The sequence below is a fragment of the Larimichthys crocea genome, chromosome X (assembly GCF_000972845.2).
Source record: "Larimichthys crocea isolate SSNF chromosome X, L_crocea_2.0, whole genome shotgun sequence".
In the NCBI taxonomy this organism is placed as follows: Eukaryota; Metazoa; Chordata; class Actinopteri; family Sciaenidae; genus Larimichthys; species Larimichthys crocea.
The window spans coordinates 14,371,539-14,391,604 of record NC_040020.1 but is presented as its reverse complement, the minus strand read 5'-3'; the positions used below and the strand labels follow the sequence as shown (position 1 = coordinate 14,391,604).

Here is a 20,066-nt window from a genome sequence, read left to right as displayed (position 1 = left end):
ACAAAAAGGGTTTGTTTGTCCATAACAACCTGTCTATTCCCAAGGTGAAAAGGATGCTATGAGTACTCCAACACTGCTGACTTGTGAAGAAATGGGGCCACCACCATAATTAGAATTAACTCAGTGAGCTGTGAATTGCATACATTATTTATTTAATAGTTTGTCTTAATGAAAATACAAAGTTAAGACTCACTTTCCATCAGTTCCTACGTGGCTCGTGCTGAAATGCCAGCTGATTATGTATGTAATCAAGTCCATCACCTCATTCACACCAGAATAAATGCACTGCTGCTACTTGTAGTTAATGACTAAAGAGACCAAAGATTAATGATTAAGCCATAAGGTGAATATCTTGAATTTGTAGACCCAAAGTGTTATGACATGACGTGGTGCAACTTGTGTCCTTGGTGTATGTTGTGTTTTTTAGATAACCAGCGAGATTGTCAACCTTCAAAGAGTAGGACTGTTTAAAAAAATAAATAAAAAAAACTTTCTGTTCCAACAGATTATTATTTTTTTTTCCATCTATCCAGGCACAACCAATACTGACTAAAATAATACAATAACTTTATACCATTTGCATATAACGTATCAAAGTTAGTCCAAATATACATTTTGGTATATTAATATTTAACAGACCCGAGATACTGACCGGGGGCGGTCTTACGTCACTCTGCCAATCGCGAGAGCGCGCGCAGTCTCAAAACAAACAAACACAAAAAAAAACTGCTGAGCTCCGCAACTTCTGTCAGGATAAAACTACAACCACAGACACACAGGTAATGTGAGCAGGGTAACACATAACGAAGCAAATATTTTCTCACCAACATGTCCTGACAGTTTTCAGTGTGTTTCTTATTGTTTGACCGTGTGAAGTCTTAGAAAACGACTATTTTCCACAATTTAAGCTAGCTAGCAAAGACACTGGCTAATAGTATAAACTGTTTATGGATTATGGATGAGTAACTTTATCAGCACAATACACTGCTGCACCTCACTGTACTGGTGTGTGTGGAGTTAATGGTCTCTAATTAACTAATGCTGAAATGTTGAGCTATGTTGGTAACTATACCAAAGTAAGTGTGATTAACTTACACCCCAAAAGCCTCAATTTTATTTATATATATATAAAGCTTAATATTAAAGGTATTAAATCTAAATACTGGTACAATACATAACCAAAAGCTGTGAGCATTAATTTGTCAGTAGAAGTCTGGGCCAGCATTACACTACAAGACTTTGGAAGACGATGTGGGGATTTTGCTCCCTTTCGGTCGAAAGAGTGTTTTTCACAGCGGCCATTTTGAAATAGTAGGGTCAGCACAGGTGTTACTAATGATAGTAATTAAGGTCTTGTTATATTCAGGTCAGACAGAGTCAGGGTGCTGCTGTGGTGTGCGTCAGCTCACTGGAAAGTCTGTGCTGCACTAAATGGAACTGAACCTTAATTAGTATCCTTGGTAACACCTGTGCTGACCCTACTACTTCATGTTAAAATTGCCTTCTTCTTTCTGACTTCTGACTTTTCACTTCATCCTAAAGTTAGAATGGGTATGAGGTCAGGGCTTTGTCATCACCAGTCATCATTTCCCACACCAAAGTTTGAAAAAACATGTCTCTATTGTCATGTCTAAGCAGGAAAGGGCCTTTCCCAAACTGCCACAAAGCCACAACGTTGGAAGCACACTATTGCCTAAGATGATTTTATGCATGTGGCATCAAGATTTGCTACGAGCAAGGAAAAACAGTTCAATGCCCAATAAGAGTACACGCAAATGTATGTGTCCAAGCGTGTCCATATACTTATGGTCATATGCCATAATATCTAATGTTACATAATCGCATTGTGATCGTGCGTTTGTTTGCAGAGGAGGAAACCCGCAGGATTAAAATGGACTGGTTCCACTGTAATCAGTGCTTCACAAGGAGGGGGTCAAAGTTTCTTGTGTCCAGCTGTGGCCACATCTGCTGTGAAGCATGCATTAAATCTAGTAAGACAATTGCTAAGTTAATTTGTCTCTACTTTTTAAGTATAACACAGTTTCTGGCTACATATGTCGCTTGTGATTATGTCTTTTCCTTCAGAGCAGTGCAGTGTGTGTGGGGCCAGCTGCAGTTATCTGCCCATTACAGATGAGGTGGGTGAGTTTGACATCTTTACTGCAGGTGACTGTCTTAACAAAGGACAGCCTTATACTACAACATATCTGCAAATTGTCTATTTCAGATGAAGCCACAGGAAAAGGTTTTTTTCAAGGACCCTGTAAAGCTCATCCAATCACGGCTGCAACACATTTCACAGGTCTGTCTATTCTGTGCAGCTTTCCCCCCTCAAGCCCTGCTGCTGCCCTTTTTAATTGCAATACTTGGATGTTAAATGTCAGAGCAGTCAGTCAATTAATAACCAGTCAGTGAGTAATTCAACAAGGGATTGCTTCAGTTAGAGTGATATTTGACAAGATTAAAAGCATCACTTTAGGGTTGTTCTAAGAGCATTTGGGAATCTCTGAGCTATAATCCAAAGGTTGATTTACATAATATTTGATTGAGAGGTCTTCATTCTCCACAGATTGCGCTTTTTCAGCAGACACAGATGGAGAGAGTCACGGCACACTTTAAGCATAAGTCTATCGAACTGGAAAGGCATCTGAAGGAAGTCAGTGAGCAGAGTTACAGGTGATTTTAATATATCTTATTGTTCACCTGTGGGTGTGTAAATAAACCCCCCTATTGCAGCGCTATTCTTCCCACATCTGTTATCACAAGGCAACTCTCCAAGCTGAAAAGAGAGAACGCTGACTTGAAAAAGCAGCTTTCAGAGCTGAAAAGAGAAACTGCCGAATTGAAAAAGCCACTTTCTCAGAGAAGGGTAAGTGTTCCAAAAATCTAATAAAGAAAAAGATCATGTTGACAAAAATACCGGTGTTCAGGTAATAAGTTAAATATCTAATTTAGCCTACACACTTTATGCCACAGGTTTCTCCAGGACAGTCACAGATAGATGGGTAAAACAATTAACATTTCAGGACTTCAATAACTTTCCTCCATTAATGTGTGAGTGAGTGAGTAATAACTTTTTATTGCATAAATAGTACTCAAAGAATGTCACTCCCTGTGGCCGTCACCTCTCCAGGTAAATCCAGTGATTTTAGTAGAATTGTTACTGTAATGTTTTACGTCTTGGTGGCTTATTTCAGATTTTTTTTTAACCCAAGTTGATGTGGATGTTTTCTTTTACTAGTTACCCCTCGTTCAAGAACTGTGAGGTATGACATTGTCATTCTTTAGTGAATTTCATTCCCTATTTTGCAACATGATCACAATGTGCTTAAACATGTTGTCTGTGTCTTAGTGACTTGCAGGGATGGGCCAGAGACAGAGGTCCCAGTCTATCTTCCCTCACAGTAAGTCTTGGGAGTCATAATGGTTCCATGTAATGTTTTTAGGCCTCCTGTAAACAAATGTTATGATGTTGGAAACTAAGGTAATTATTTAAAATCTAACTTACATCTACTTTTTGTTAGACCCTCGTTGACGTAGTAATTAGTTTGTCAATACAAAAATCAGAACTCAAGATCAATTACTGTAAATACTGTAGCTTTTTACCGCTGATTTCCAGGAGGTTTCATCTCACTGTCTTGCTCAGTAGAGAGTTTGTTCTGTTGTTGTTCTGAATACATTGATGAACACTATAAGATGTGGTTCAAACATCTAGAAGAGGTTATCACGTGATTAATATTTTTTGTCAAACTACAATTGCCATGGCCAAGAATGGATTTTCACATTCATAGACCACCAGACCCTCTTTAGAACACATAATCATAGCTTTTTTTTTTGCCACTTACCACTTACCTTACCTATTTCTGTTCTTGTCAGACTCCTGGATCAACTACCTCCATATCTAGCCATAGTTCTCTTCATGAACATCTACACAGTAAGTGTACTTGCAAACATGTTTTTGTAGCTCTACCATAGTTTCTGTGAATGAGCAGGATACATTTATTTAACTCAAAAATGAAATACATTCTGTCCTTAATCAAGACTCTCTCACCACTCTATTTTAAAAAGGAACACCCACATCCTTTGGCACTCCTACGGGGTAAGAAATGCTTTCCAATAAACTTCTGCCATTATATCACCTTTCTAAATTTTCTTGATAGGAGATAGCTAAGTTATTCGATTTCTGTCATCTTCAGAACACAGCGTCAGAATCCTAATGTTTTCCAGTTCCAGTTCATGAGTGGATTGTCAATACAGTCACCCAGACGTTAATGAAATGCCTTGTGGGGACATTTTTGTCAGTTAAGTTCATCAGGACTGCAATGTCTTATCTCTGTTGAAGGTACAAATTTGTTATTGCACAGAAACGCTTGTCAGCAATGATTGCATGTCTTGTACATTGTTGAGTACAGGGTACTTAATTGTTAAGCTTATATTGATGTACCATGTGTTTAGGAATTAGCAATACTGTCTTTCGGTTGACTCATGGTCATATATTTCTTGTGGCAATTTGTACAGCAAATTATATTAAAAAAAACGTGTATGCACATTTAATTTCACAGGCAATTGCGCTTTGCTCACACACTTTACACTGATGAAAAAATAAAATTTAAGCAGTCAGAATCAGTTGGAGTCATTACAGCACACAAAAAACATTGCTGGCACACAATTATGAAGGCAAATCCTTTACTGGTTTCCAGTGACACAATTGTGCAAATGGGAACAGGAAAACATACAATGAAAACATCTGCAAAGGAAGACACTAAGTGTTATGGATATTTCTCCACAGCATGACACTTGAATTAACTTTTCATTAACAGAATGACAAAACACAGTGATGACACTGCTTTACCAACATTCTGCTCATCTAAACTTTTTCCAGACATTTCTAATTAACTAAACTCTGACTCCATTTAAAGCCCACATCACCCGTGTAGGTTAACTAATAAGTACTATAGAGTATGGAGTTTTTCTGAACTGATAACCATAATGTGTAAAGTTCTACAATTCATAATCCGATTTAACAGAATGGTATTTTCTTTTTCTTTGGATTCAAACCCTTTGCTACTATGCAGTACATGGACTCAATTATGTTATCTATTTTGTCTATATTATAAACCATCAAGTCACATCCTACACCTAAAACAAAGGAGATGTAAAAATACTGACTGAATCAATGAGTGCAAATCAAAACTGAAGTTCGCAATCCTGAAATCTCTATGACGTTTATGTGATGTTGTGCTGCTTTCTCAGTACTGTTAGCCCTAAAGAAAAAAGAAAAAAAAGAAATGGAAATGATAAGCAAAGTATTAAAACAGTAAGTCAAGTATTACAGCAGAGTGTCTAAAAGACAGCTGGGAAATGTGTTTCAGAAATGAAATGTACTGTAGACAGTAGTAAAATTCAATTCATCATGTTGTTTTCTAAAAATCATTATAACTGGTTTCAGTGTTGATGGATCAAAAATGACACTGTTAAATTAGGAACTCATCATTTGTGAAATAATTGGATTTAATGAACATAATGGCAGCAGGCTCTAAAACCAAAGTGCAAGATGTCAATTTAAAGTGTACATGTCCAGTGTGCTTTTCATGACAAGGAATTATTGGCTGTAAAGGAATGATTACACACAGTGATCAGTCAACAAATTTATCAACATAGACATTTTTCTGGAGCAGTTACTTATCTGCTATTGTCAGGTACCAAACATACAAGCAGTTTAAATTATACTGCTACAGTATTATACTAAAGAAATCTGTAGTAGTGATATCTAAACAAAAATAATGAGCTCAAAAATATAGCAAACCAGTGTACAAGTTACTGTCCTATTTACAGCAACACAATTATAATTCAAATCCAAATATATTAGGATAAGCAGGAAATGCAGCATATATAAAAAACACAAACCTCACTTTGGGCTTGTACTCGGAAGACTGGATGTTACAAACCTGCCTCAATTAAAGCAATTTAAACCAAAGTAATAACTATGCTTGTTGGTGCAAAAGATACCAAGAGCACACTCCGCCAACTTGTTATAAATGTTCGTAAGTCTGGTTCCAGTGTCTTATTCAGTAACAATAAGTTCTTGATCAGTCTCCCCAACATCCTGAGCTGCAAACCAATCTCGCACTTGTTGGTAGCTCATTCTGGATTTCTTGCATAGAGTGTCAAGGTCTTTTTCATGTAGTGAGCCCGTTGAAAGGTAATATGTTACCAATGGCTGGATATCAGGGGAATCTGTACTTGCTGCATTTGCTTGAGATTTTCGTTTGCGGCCACCCCCAACCCGAGTAGATGTCACAGAGCCACTTCCGTTAGTTAAACCACTGCTGCTTTGCTGGGCTGAAAGTTCTGCCAAGAATTGGTCGCGGACCCCCTTCACCCAGCGCAGCTGGCCGTTTTTAACGGCATACCGAGTGTCCCCAAACCACTGAATAACATCTGCACGGGGTAAACCTGTAAGCTTAACAAGTTCAGTGTAATCTTCACTCTTGGGCCACTGGCAGCGCAGGAAGTGCTGCTTTAACACATCTAACTGCTCCTTGGTCTTTCTTGGTCGCCCTGCAGGAGTGAGGGCAGGGGATGGGGATGTGGATGTGGATGACGAAGCCCCTGAGATGCGTGAAGGAGTTTGTGAGGGACTGGCTTTGGCTGAGTGGGCTAACTTCTTTGATGTGCTGATGCTCTTTGAAAGTGGTTTATTGGGCGAGGCATTCAGTGGTGGGCTGCCAGAGGGGGAAGAGTAGGGGGAAGATTTTAATGTTGCTGATAGTTCTAGTGGCTCAATCTTGCAGGTCTTGGTCAGTTGCAAGGGTTGTTCTTCACTTAGTTCCTCTTCTTTAAAACTGTCCCCATCACCAGACAGCTCCTCCATACCGTCATACTCTTCAGCATCAAGGACCCTTTCCCCAAATGCTTCCAGGCTGTTTGTCAAAAAGGTCTGAAAGAAATGTGAATTTCTAATCCCGTTGTTACGGGCTCCTTCAGGACCCTTCACCCCGTCTAGCTGACGAGTCTTTTGTGTAGTAAGTGGAAGAGGTTGAATTTGTTGATCATGTTTACCACCAACTGCAGTGTGTTGAGAGTAGTTCTGGGCTGCTGCCAGGCTTCCTCTGCCAACCCTAAGCTGGTACCGGCTGTCACTGAACCATTTACGAATGTCGTTGCGACTCAATCCAGTTTCTTCCTGCAAACGTCTAAGCTCAGCCTCCGCAGGCCAGTTTTCTCTGAGAAAGCTCTTTCGAAGGGCAGCAAGTTGAGCTTTAGATTTTTTGTAGCGCCCATGGCGGTGCTGTCGTGAAGATGAGTCTGAAAGGTCAAGGGAGACATCAGCTGCTGTGCTTGCTGGCGTATCCGCTGGTGGGCGGTAAAAGTATGAATCCTGAGGAGGAGGGAGGGTGGAACTGAAACACGGGGCAGTGGGTTTGGCTGGTTTGTAGGAATCTGGTGACTCACACTTTGGTTTCTTCATCTGGGGGGTGAAGCTGGAGAGAGCACCCTCTACTTCATTGCCATCCTTATCCTCAATTACCAATTCCTCATAGCTCTTGCTCTTTATTTTGGCTTCCTCGTTCGTGTCAGAGTCATCACAAAGCTCAGGGACTGCAAGCTTCCGCCGTGTCTCCTCTATCTCCTCTGAGGACCAACTGATACCATATTTAATTCTCTGCACCATAAACCACACCTTAACTTTGTCCAGTGGCAAGGCACATACTCGGGCCAAGGTGTTAACCTCACGGGATGATGGGTATGGAAATAAGTTAAAGGCTTGGACTAGCTCTGGGATTGCGTCAAGTTCACGGGTTTGATCCGACTGTGTCCATACCAATTTCAGTCCCTCTGACACTAGAGGCAGGCACACAACAGAGTTGTGGTTGGTGGTGAAACTAGCCACACCACTTACGTTGCTTTCAGCCGAGCTGGCAGAATGGCGTAGATCCTTGGAGGAGCGTTTAACTTCAAGCTTTCCTTCACATTCAGTCTTTGTTACTTTCTCTTCAAAAGACTCCTTCACGCCCATAAGAAGTCCATTTCTGCCAATACCGTAGGTCGCCATCTGGGATAGCAAAATAAGCTCTTTTGCCTGGAAAAGAAACAAAACGGCTGATTTAGTTGTTGATGGGTTTTTTTGGTGGCAACTGCCAAACTGTTTTCACTTCAAAGATAAAATCACTGTAACAAGGAGGAAAATAAGTGAAGTAAAGTAAAGGAGTACAGACTATGATGTTTTAAGAACTTTCTGTTCTCATTCATTTTCAAAGTCAATTATCTGACAGCTGTTTCCCCTCCCCCCTACTTTGCACTCCTAATTCTGAACTCCCAATGAAACTAGTCGTATACTCTGTCCAGACTGGGATCCCCTCCCCCAAAGTGTGGTGACTGACTTTTGTTTTGTGTGAGTGGGGGTACTGGTCGCAAAGGGTGGGAGCATGGGGAATGGGGATCTATGAGAAATCCATCACGGTCTACTTTCTCACCCCTTTCCAGTCAGGCTTTGTTCAACTCCCAAGTTCTCAGTCTTGAAAGTTAAGTGTAGCCTCTTCACAAAGGCAGACACCACAAGAGAAACCTGGAGATGGAGAAAATGAGTTGCATTAGTCATGCTCAAGAGCTGGCACACCACACACTTCAACAGTATCAATTATTCCTTTTGAAAAATGTTTTGAAAAACTCAAAGAATATGCAATTTTGTTCAACAGGTGTTGAGCCAACACTTCCAACATATCCCAATGAAAATACCAGTTTGATAGTTAAACAGCTAAATGCCATAATTTGTAATTCAGACATACTTACATACACCAGTATTTATTGACACTTTTGTCCTTAATGCAGTCATAACCTAATTATATGAATCAGGTGTTTGTAACATCTAATTGAAAAGTGTGTTACACGTAACTATGTCCTCTTAATTGGGAGGATTGTTTCTTTATTTAGGACAGCAGAGGAAATGTTACGCGTTTAGTTAAGAGGTTACGCCATGGCCGACGATTTGGGTCGCTTGAGCCACGCAAGTAAGGTTCAAGTGTACCAAAAACATTAGCAAACAATTATGAAATCACTGTATTAGTCATTTATGACACACTGGAACCCACGGGGATGAGATCATGGGACGGTCTGCGCACTGGTTCGTATTTTATTGTAATGCGCCGTGAGAGTTCATACATACTATCTTTGTTTTAGTGTAACAAAAAGCTGTAAAAGTTGCTCACTGTGCCAGTGGCAATAGCAGTCCAGTGTCTCCCCCTTTATGGCGTACTAACTAAAACGCTTCACAATGCACAGGCGCACTTCGCCTTCAGACACGCTTCAGTGAAACATAAAAATAAACTTACCGAAAATGCCAAAACAGCCCTTTATCCCCGAGGTCCGTCTGAGCGAAAAGAAAAGAAAACCTCGTCAGAGTTTCCCCTCTTCCACTCCGCTTTTTATGGCCGAAGTTTAGAGGAAGACCAGGCAAACAATACCGTCTGTCTGTCTATTTGACCCTTGTCTTATTTATCAAGCACCTCGACGGATTACTGTCGGGATACAAAGATGCGAGCCGACCAAGTTTGTCGCCTTTCGTATGAGTTCAGTCGTCGGCTAAATCCTGCCGTGGATGGCTGAAATCTCTCAATCCGTGAGATTCAAGGCTGAAGTCGAGGCGCCGTTACTTCGTCCCCCTCGGTCCATCCGTTGTTGCTTTTGTTCTTTAACTGAGAAGTGTTTTCCCTGTCCGGCCAGATCGAGGCGAGGCGGAGCTGAAGACCAGGAAGCCCACAAGGCCCAACTGACTCTCCCACAGTGACGGCGGGGTGGGTGTGCCAGTCTGGGAGAGCAGGCCATGGATTGGAGGGAGGAGGCGCCTGTATAATAAATCCGTGGCAGTAGGCTAAACATATTCACGTCAACCGCCCCCCCCCCACAACACAGGCCCATAAACATCAGATATGAACAACAGTCATCATCTTGTAACATTTAAACACCGAATTCGTCTGATTCATTCAGTTTTAACACAATAAATAACACGAGTTTAATCATTTTAAATACTTGAACCACCCTTGTAGCCTCCTCCGAGACCCCTGTCCAAACTTACAGAGCCTCCGAGCCTCCTACCACTGAAGACACTAAATATTTTCTGGAAATGTGGCCATTTTAGCAACAGAAAATGTTGGCAGAAGTTACACTGTTTTAAGAACATTGTGGTATTTATGAGACAATCCACAAGCTTTAGACGGATTGTATTTAAATTGAACTTTGGCCAACAAATAAATAAAGATGTTTTTTGCTGGTAGTATATAGTAGGCTTTGAAACAGCATTAAAACCTTCAGTTTGATTAATAACACTTACAGAAAGTGGATCTAAACAATTCATTGAGCATTAAAGTGAATAAATAAAATAGACCCAAATAAGCATTTGTGCTTGGGGGACTTGACCTCACAATTTCCAAAGACCATTGCTATGGCCTGGTATTACTTCCCAAAATATCATCAAAATTAAGACCCAGAGAGGTTTACACATACTGATAAATCCTCCTTCTAACAAGAAACAGTTAAGACATTAAGACATCTGTTGAGATGTTTCTTCATTTTGTAAACAAGATAGAAGTAGACAATCAACAGTGTCAGCGATAAATGTGTCCTTGAGCAATAATCTGAATTCATATCAGATGCTGTTCTGTGACTGAAAATAAGGCAGCTGTGATGATTTATATCTCAGTCAGAAATAGCAATTAAAATGAATTGTTAGCGCAAAATCATACAATAACATACACAAGATGCTGATATAATTTTTGTGTAGCAGTAAATTTCTTTATTCAGCCAGTTATACATTAGAAAGTTGAATACAGAAGCGGTAGTGGTGTTGTGTGTATACATTAAATATAGATATAACAAACAAATGCAAAAATAATTGCAAAAATAGTCAAACATTTACATGCTTCTAAAATGTGTCATATTTATTAGTAGATAAGATTTTGTATATTGCTTCATTAAAAAGTTTCCCATTGCTGTGGCTTCACCCTCAGCAGACATTTGTGTTAATATTAAATACCGAAAATATGCTAGAGCATCCTTCATGTTTACCCTGTTTACTTCACAGAAAGGCGCTTATCAAATTCCCAATTAGAAATGGATGTCTATTTACAGTAGCTTAAACAATACTCTTTCATCTTCGTCAGTATAAAATGTTTTCTTGTCACACTTATTCACCTTAACCTCCACCGACATGCCAACTATAGGTTTAGCTAGAATTCAGACCCTGAAGTTAGATGTAGATGTAGATATGCTACTTCAGTACTGATAGATGAAATGTTTAGAATCGGTTATTTGCCATGTTGAGGACAAAGCGTGGCAGGTGTATGAATGAAGGGACAAAAGCTGACAGCCAGGAGAGATATGGGACTTGAGTCAGGAGGAATTTGAGGGAAGTGTAATCAGTTACACTCCGTCCTGGAAAGAGGATACAAGATATCGAAATTAGACTAAAACATTAATATCTAAACAAGCTCAAAGCAAAAAGCTAATACAAACTTACCATCAATATCTCGTATCCCATAGCGTCTTGCCAGGTCACAGGTCATGAGCACTTTGCCAGTCAGTGACATCAGATTTTTATCTTTCAGGCAGAGAGAAACCAAATTATGCTCAGTTAGCAAATAAAGTGGAATAAATTTGTTGAACCAATAAATGCTTCTCAGAATTAAAATCAGTTTCTTAAACCATGTTAACATGTGCAGATCAAATATGTGAGCTGAGTTACTCAAGTGCTCACTTCTGAAAAGCCTTTCTGGCGTGTATTTCAGGCTCCTTCTAACAATATGATTGTGAGGTAAATACCATCTCATATAGTACAATCCCACCTTTTGCCAGGCCGACAATGCACTTGCCGCTCACTTCTGTGGATTCTCCGTTGGCAAATATATCCTTAAACTGAGGAAAAGAAAATCCAGAGATTTAGCAAAAAAACTGAAGGAGCTACCATAGATTGGATTTGCTGTAGAGAAGATGTCTACCTTAGGATCTACACCTTGCGGTGTATCCTTCTCCACTATGAGCTGAGACACGAGCTCTGTTTGTACTGCTCCGGGCCACAGACTGACAGAAACCACTCCTCTGCTTTTTAGCTCAACAGCCATATCAGCTGCCAGTCTGTCACACTGGAAACAAACCACAAACAAAACAGGTTTTTATTATTAATGCACTAATTATAGACAACAACAATATTTTGTTCACAAAGACAGGACTAACGAGAGGAGAACTTACTGCAGCTTTACCAACACCATATGGCACATTGAAGAGGTAGCGCAATCCCCCCATAGATGAAATGGTGACTATCAAACCCTGACCTTGAGCCACCATCATTCGGGATGCATAAACTGAGAAGAAATAGTGTCCCCTGCAAAAACAGTACAGTAAACACGTCACAATATGTTTATATCACTCTCCTGTTTTCTTGTTCTTCTTGTTCCACTGAACACAAAGTTGAATAATGTCTGCCACAAGGAAATGATTAAGCAGTTTGCTTACAATGACTCAGGTGATGCATCACACATGATTAAGCACAGAAAACTTACCTGAGGCCTGTGTTGTTGATGGAATCCCAAATGGACGGATCAGTTTCCCAGAACTTCTTACCCATATTATTGAAGATACCCTGGAATAACAAAGTACAAAAGTAATTCTGCTTTTTTACATATGCAAATCACCAAATAGTGTTTCATGACGACAAGTGCATTATTTATACCTGTACTCCAGCATAGGCATTGTTAACTAGCATATCCAGCCTGCCATTCTGTTCACGTTTGATCCGCTCAAACAGTTCTTCGATGTCTTTGTCTTTTGTAGAATCACAGATAACTGGCACACAGTTTCCACCCCTCTCTTTTACCTGTGTGGAGAACATAAACACGTCAGCTGTGAGCCATCCAAACAAATCCTGACTTTAGCACTACTGCTGCAGTACTACATTTCAGGTGAACTGTTTTCCATAATATACACCAAACAAGAAATGGATGGAGGAAGTGGCATTTTTGGGAGCTGATTTTCATAGATCACAAATTTATGGCACCATCATCAGTGAGAGAAAGTTTTGTCACTCTACCGAATAGCCGTCTGACTGTAGCGTTTGAAGAAATTGCATCCTGAAATTTCACCTGTGCTGCTGTTTGATTCAGAGTCTTCTCCTGACGCCCTGTGATGTAGACAGTGGCTCCAGCCTCAGACAGCTGGAGAGCTATTCCTCTGCCAATACCTCTGGAGGCACCTGTTACTACACACACCCAGCCAGTCAGTGACATTGTGCCTGAAGGAGGAAACAACACCACAAATAACAGTAAGCTGTAGTACACAATGTTAACTAAAAGTACAGATAGTGAGTGAGGGCTCTTTATGTTGCATAGGATCAGAGGTCAAGTGGAAAATCTCCCACTGCCCAAAGTTCACTTGAAGTCTAGGGCCATTGTCCACCTTACATTCCTATACTGGCCCAGTCAGTTATTCAACATTTGCCTGTTGACACAGATAAAATGATAAGAGCCAGATCACGAGGATTATCGGTGAAGATTAACGATAGTGTGAGAAAAAGAGTGTCAACTTTGCCCAGATTCCATAACTGCATTAAGTATATTCACAATGGGAAATGCTATTACAAGGATATGTTACATGTTACAGGAGGGAAATAGTCTACAACATAATACCACAAGATAAAAAATTAACTATTCACTATTGCGACGTTTTGATACCACTAGAAACGATAACAATAAAAGAGGCGAGATTCTGCTGTTATCAAATAAAAAACACTCAGTATGTATAGTTACATCAAATGCATCATTACCTTATTCCACAGCAGGCGCTGGATCTGGTTTGTCAAGTCCTAATAACAGTTCTTCCGAATAAAACTGACAAAGGCACGGTGTCTGACCGTGCAGTGACTCAAGCTGCAACAGACTGAGCAATATGATAGTTACAAGAAGAGTAAGTCACCGTATGTACGTAGTATCGCGAGAACACGTCAAACAACGCAAAGAGTGGAGGTGACGCGTACCGTCTTCTTTCGCTTCAATTTCGGTAGACTTGTGTGGGCAGTTACACTCAACCTTTATATTCTGGGTTAAATACTTGAACTTGAACACTTGTTTTTATATCTCAGTAAGCTGACAATGACGTTTGCGTCATGTTTGTCACGTAGCAATCCTTTTTTTGTGGTTTATTTGATGACAGTTTACAGACCAAAAGCAGTGAACTATCTTGCTGCACGGAGGTGATCTTTGGTTTAATGTACAACAATGCCCACATGATGACGCTGTAGTCTTCCTAACGAGATATGCAGTCTGGCGCTGATTATATCTATTCTGTCAGTTCACATTAAAATGTGTCGACTGTTTACATGTATACAGTAGTCTTTATTGGAGCATCGACAGTGTGTTGTAACTTATCAGTGTTCCCATTTTCTCTTTTAGTAACCACAAGAATGTGCGACATGAACTGATTTCATTACAGTGTGTATTTAAAGGCCTTTTGTTCACAGTACAAGCATCAGTAGCAGTAGCAGTAGCAGCATCATTATTTTGCATAAGAAATGGGTCAAACTACGATCATCTAACCCGGATAGTAAAGATTTAGCCAGTCAAAAAAAACACATTTTGCAGGAAGCTTGTAGACAGATTATAATACTACAGTGATCAGATTTTTGTATAACTTATTTGAAGCCAGAGCAAATGTGTCATAATGCCAAATCCTGATTGTATATACTAGAAATGTCAGACCTTTGCTAACAAGAACAGCTGCTAACACCTAGTGTTAGTGCTGCAAAACATACATCTTTGTTAGTAAACTGACTTTGGTCATCTCATAATTTCCAGTATCAATCTCAACAATGGTCTAATCAATAACTGTAAAGAAGGAAAGTCCCAGAAAGTATTGTTTTATTTCATTCAATTTACAAATCGTATAATCTGTAAAGATAGTCACAGGTTGGATACTCATCTGGAATATTAGGATACATTTCATTCACTTTTAATGGGGCAATATACAGTCAGGTCCATAAATATTGGGACATCGACACAATTCTAATCTTTTTGGCTCTATACACCACCACAATGGATTTAAAATAAAACAAACAAAATGTGCTTTAACTGCAGACTTTCAGCTTTAATTTGAGGGTATTTACAACCTAATCAGGTGAATGGTGAAACAGTTTGTATATGAGCCTCACACTTTTTAAGGGACCAAAAGTAATGGGACAATTGGCTGCTCAGCTGTTTCATGGCCAGGTGTGTGTTTTTTCCCTCATTATCCAATTTACAAGGAGCAGATAAAAGGTCTAGAGTTCATTTGAAGTGTACTGTTTGCATTTAGGATCTGTTACTGTCAGCTCTCAATATGAGATCCAAAGAGGTGTCACTATCGTTGAAGCAAGCCATCATTAGGCTGAAAAATCTAAACAAACCCAACAGAGAGATAACAAAAACATTAGGTGTGGCTGTTGGGAACATTCTTAAAAATATTAAAGAACGCTCAGGTGAGCTCAGCAACACCAAAAGACCCAGAAGACCACAGAAAACAACTGTGGTGGATGACCAAAGAATTCTTTCCCTGGTGAAGAAAACACCCTTCACAACAGTTGGCCAGATCAGGAACACTCTCCAGGAGGTAGGTGTATGTGTGTCAAAGTCAACAATCAAGAGAAGACTTCACCAGAGTGAATACACACGGTTCCCCACAAGATGTGAACCATTGGTGAGCCTCAAAACAGAAAGGCCAGATTAGAGTTTGCCAAACAATATCTAAAAAAGCCTTCACGGTTCTGGAACAACATCCTATGGACAGATGATAATAATAATAATAATAAGTTTAATTTATAATGCACTTTACATTTGGATCAAATCTAAAAGTGCTACAATACACACGAAAAGTATATGCACACAAAGCAACAAAAACAAATAAATCACAACAGAAGAAATCACGTCAAATACGATAAGATGTGGAAAAAAGGAAAGTTTTAAGTCCTTTTTTAAAACTTTCAAGAGTCTGAGATGTTCTGAGATGGTCAGGGAGGGCGTTCCAAAGGCGGGGTGCAGCGGCACAGAAGGCTCTGTTGCCCATGGTGCTAAACTTGGTCCTCGGGCAGAAGAGATTGTTAGAGTTTTTGGAGCGGAGACATCGTGTGGGGGTTTGAGGGATGAGCAGTTCTTTGAGGTAGGTGGGTGCGTTGCCATAGATGCACTGATGGGTGAGAAGAGAGATTTTGTACTTGATTCTAGCGGAGATTGGAAGCCAGTGCAGTGAATGAAGGATGGAGGTGATGTGTTCTGATTTTCGCACTCGCATCAGGATCCTAGCAGCGCTGTTCTGGACTAGTTGTAACTGCTGAAGGTGTTTACTGTGGGTCCCGATGAGGAGCGCGTTACAGTAATCAAAAAAAAGTCTGGAGGAGACAAAGGCGTGGACTAGTTTTTCACAGTCTGGTAAAGTGAGATTTGGCCGGAGCTTGGCAATATTTCTGAGGTGGTAGAAGGAGATCTTACAGAGGTGTTTGATATGAGTTTCAAAGGTGAGGTGGGGGTCAAATCTAACGCCAAGATTGGTTACTGATGAAGAGAGGGGGATGTCATGACCAGACAGGGTGAGGCTGGTTATGGAAGATGCCTGGATCTGTTTAGGGGTGCCCACAATAATAGCCTCTGTTTTAGAACTGTTGAGATTAAGAAAGTTGAGATTCATCCACGCCTTTATCTCCTCCAGACAGGCTGAGAGTAACGGCAGGGCAGCTGATACCGATGGTGATGATGGGGAATTTGGGGAGGGGTGTGTGCCAGTTTTGATGTAGTGCTGTGTGTCGTCTGCATAACAGTGGAAGAAAATTCCATGGCGATTAATAACACGGCCGAGAGGGAGCATGTATAAATTAAAGAGGATGGGGCCCAGGACTGAGCCCTGAGGGACCCCACAGGTAATAGTGTGTGTCTGGGATTTTGCATTGCCAAAAGAGATGTATTCAGTTCTGTCAGTGAGGTAGGAGTGAAACCAGTTTAAAGCAGTGTTATTGAGTCCAATGGAGTGATGTAGCCGGTTGAGGAGTATAGTATGGTCCACAGTGTCAAATGCAGCAGACAGATCGAGGTGGACAAGGAGCGAAGGTGAGCCGGAGTCTGCTGCCATCAGGCGGTCATTTGTTACTCTAACCAGGGCTGTTTCTGTACTGTGCGCAGATCGGAAACCAGACTGGAATTTTTCAAAGATGTTGTTGTTATTAAGATGGTCCTGAAGATTTGCAGCAACTACTTTTTCAAGAACTTTGGAAAGGAATGGGAGATTTGAGATAGGTCTATAGTTGGCAAAATCTTCTGGGTCGAGTGTGGGTTTTTTGAGACGTGGTCTAATTATGGCAGATTTAAGGGCAGCGGGGACAAATCCAGTCTGGAGGGAGAGGTTTATTACTTTGGTTATCAGAGGGCTGATTGCAGAGAGGTTATCTTTAACCAAGGATGTTGGAAGGGGGTCCAGAGTGCAGGTGGAGGGTTTCATTCTCCGGATGATATTCTCAACCTCGGGGAGGCCGACATAAGGGAAGGAATTTAGGGGCTGGGAGATTACAATTTGTGGTTCAGTGGTCATGGCAGGTGGAGTGGAGGAACCGGAGAGGCCAGAGCGGATGGAGTTGATTTTATTTTTGAAAAAGACCATGAATTTGTTGCAGTATTCTTCAGTTATTTCTGGCAGTAAGGGAGGCTGTGGATTGAGGAGATGGTTGACAGTTGAGAAAGGCTGCTTTGAGTGTCCAGGGTTGTTATTAATAATTTTGGAAAAATGGAGAGAACGCGCCTCCCTAAGCGACTTGGGGTAGGCCTTCCGATGTTCCCGGAAAGCCAGCTTATGGATGGTGAGACCTGTGGCTTTGAAACGCCTCTCGAGTACCCGCCCAGCCGCCTTCATTTTGCTTAACTGGCTAGTATACCACGGGGCTGTGCGGGAGAAGGAAACTAGTCTGGTTTTTGTTGGTGCATGGTGGTCAAGGATGTTGCTCAGGGTTGTATTGTAAAAGTCCACAGCGTCATTGGCTGTCGAAAAATTAACTGAGAGGAGATGCTGAAGGTCAAGGAACATGGATGCAGCATTAATGTTTTTCAGGTTTCTGAAACGGATTTGGTGTTGTGGCCTAGTGAGTGGTGATGGAGATGGCACCTCCATGTAGATGATTTTATGGTCAGAGACCATAGGCCTGTGGTTTACTGAGGGGGACGGAATCAGTGATGACCAAATCAAGGGTGTGACCTTTAGTATGCGTAGGGACATCGACAAGTTGGCTGAGATTAAAACAGTCCAGTAGTTGTAGGAATTCAGCTGCTGAGTGGCAGGAAGGGGAGTCGACATGAAGATTCATATCTCTGAGTATAATGAGGTTAGCGGAGGTGGTGCAGAATATTGAAAGAAGATTGTACATTTCAGTGATGAAGACAGGGTTTGGTTTGGGCGGTCGATAGATGAGAAGTATCGTCATGTCAAAAGGGGGCTTACACTTAAATGCCAAACACTCAAAGGAGGACAGCTCAGGCAGGGGCAGTGGGGTTATATCCAGGTCGCTGCGATGGATAACTGCGTGACCACCGCCTTGGCCAGAGGTGCGGGCTCTCTGGAGGTAGCAGAAACCATTAGGGCAGGTTTCGTTTAACACAGAAAAAGCTTCTGGTTTCTGCCAGGTTTCTGTGAGGCACATGAGGTCTAGGCATTTGTCCTGGATGTGGTCATGAAGTAAGCATGATTTATTGTTCAGAGATTGTACGTTAAACAGTTCAATCTTGAGTTTGTGAATAGTTATGTGTCTTGGAAAATGGCGAAGAAGACTGAAGTTTACTCCACGTGGTCTACTCAGTTCAGTAAGTTTATGAGGAGGAGATGGGCAATTTCCAGTAACAGTGTTTATCAACTGTTGGTCAATGTGCGGAGTAGACAGTCTACTATCTCTGGTATTCAGTCTTGGGGAAAGAGTATGTGACTTTATTATGGGCACAGAACTGTCAGTGTAAGAGTATTGGATGAGAGGAGCCACTGAAGGCCAGTAGGGGGGGGGTAGTGCTGGATAACATGGGTTTAGGTGACACCAGAGAGAAACACAGAGGGGCGTGAGATGTACACAGTCAGGCATACCTGGCGTATTGTACTGTGTGCAGTATGTTGTCCGTGAGCATGCGGTTTCCCAGTCTGTTAGGGTAGAGACCGTCGTTCCTGTAAAAGGAGGGCCTGTTCCAAAATCGATTGAAGTTATCTATGTAAATAAAACCGTGATTCCTGCAGGCTGCCTGGAGCCAGAAGTGGAGAGATAGGAGTCTGCTGAAGCGTTCGGCTCCGCGTTGGAACGTGGGTAGAGGGCCACCAATGAAGATGTCTTTTCCAGAGTCTTTTAGCATACTGAATAGGTCGTTGAAATGTTCCTTGTCCTGCTCCGAATTTACGTGGGCCACATCATTTGTGCCGACATGAAGAACGGCCCGCTCTACGGAGGATGGGAGTGCTTGGAATAGGTTTGGGAGCATATCCATAATTATTGATGTTGTGGCTCCAGGGAAACATTTTGTAGTGGCATTGAAAAAACGGATGTTTCTTACTATTGAATCACCTACTATCAAGGTAGTTGGGGGGAAAAGGGGACGAAGAGGTGAGGATCGGTGGAGTGGGTTGGTCGGCGGCAGGGTGGCAGACGCAGCCATGGGTGGAGAGCCAGGTGTGCAATTTGGATGATGGAGGTCGCCGGAGCGGCGGAGCACTGCCCCCCTCAGGAGTCTCTGTCGTGTTGCAGAGGTCGCCACCTGGCGCGGTCTCTGCTGTTCTGGTCCCACAGTAGAGCAACTACGGGCGCCATAAGTCACAAAGATCAACTTGTACCAGAGTGATGGGAAGAGAAGAGTATGAAGAAGGAAAGGCTGCTCATGATCCAAAGCATACCACCTCATCAGTGAAGCATGGTGGTGGTAGTGTCATGTCGTGGGCATGTATGGCTGCCAATGGAACTGGTTCCCTTGTATGTATTGATGATGTGACTGCTGACAAAAGCATCAGGATGAATTCTGAAATTTTTTGGGCAATATCAT

At 41.4% G+C, this 20,066-nt stretch overlaps 3 protein-coding genes across 4 annotated transcripts; 1 reads left to right on the top strand and 2 right to left on the bottom strand.

Moving 5' to 3' along the window:
* The first annotated feature begins 664 nt into the window (after positions 1-664).
* On the top strand, positions 665-5,452 carry LOC104931185 (RING finger protein 212B). Of its 2 annotated transcripts, none has more exons than XM_010746128.3 (13): positions 665-779; positions 1,869-1,991; positions 2,086-2,138; positions 2,228-2,302; positions 2,570-2,676; positions 2,767-2,869; positions 2,977-3,005; positions 3,093-3,133; positions 3,242-3,266; positions 3,353-3,404; positions 3,877-3,934; positions 4,069-4,099; positions 4,197-5,452. In XM_010746128.3, the coding sequence occupies exons 2-13, from the start codon at positions 1,892-1,894 to the stop codon at positions 4,270-4,272; spliced, it is 750 nt and encodes a 249-aa protein (XP_010744430.2). In that variant the 5' UTR covers positions 665-779; positions 1,869-1,891; the 3' UTR covers positions 4,273-5,452. The 2 variants fall into 2 exon arrangements, with proteins under 2 accessions (XP_010744430.2, XP_027139017.1); XM_027283216.1 differs by having other exon boundaries at positions 676-768; positions 1,866-1,991.
* On the bottom strand, positions 4,673-9,840 carry homeza (homeobox and leucine zipper encoding a). Its single transcript, XM_010746129.3, has 3 exons — positions 9,333-9,840; positions 8,478-8,569; positions 4,673-8,083 (listed from the first exon to the last, which is right to left on the bottom strand). The coding sequence occupies exon 3, from the start codon at positions 8,054-8,056 to the stop codon at positions 6,065-6,067; it is 1,992 nt and encodes a 663-aa protein (XP_010744431.1). The 5' UTR covers positions 8,057-8,083; positions 8,478-8,569; positions 9,333-9,840; the 3' UTR covers positions 4,673-6,064.
* Positions 9,841-10,766: 926 nt separating this feature from the next.
* dhrs1 (dehydrogenase/reductase (SDR family) member 1) lies at positions 10,767-13,947 on the bottom strand. Its single transcript, XM_019257229.2, has 9 exons — positions 13,814-13,947; positions 13,134-13,282; positions 12,725-12,868; positions 12,555-12,634; positions 12,244-12,376; positions 11,994-12,137; positions 11,841-11,910; positions 11,516-11,596; positions 10,767-11,430 (listed from the first exon to the last, which is right to left on the bottom strand). The coding sequence occupies exons 2-9, from the start codon at positions 13,275-13,277 to the stop codon at positions 11,294-11,296; spliced, it is 933 nt and encodes a 310-aa protein (XP_019112774.1). The 5' UTR covers positions 13,278-13,282; positions 13,814-13,947; the 3' UTR covers positions 10,767-11,293.
* Positions 13,948-20,066: the final 6,119 nt, after the last annotated feature.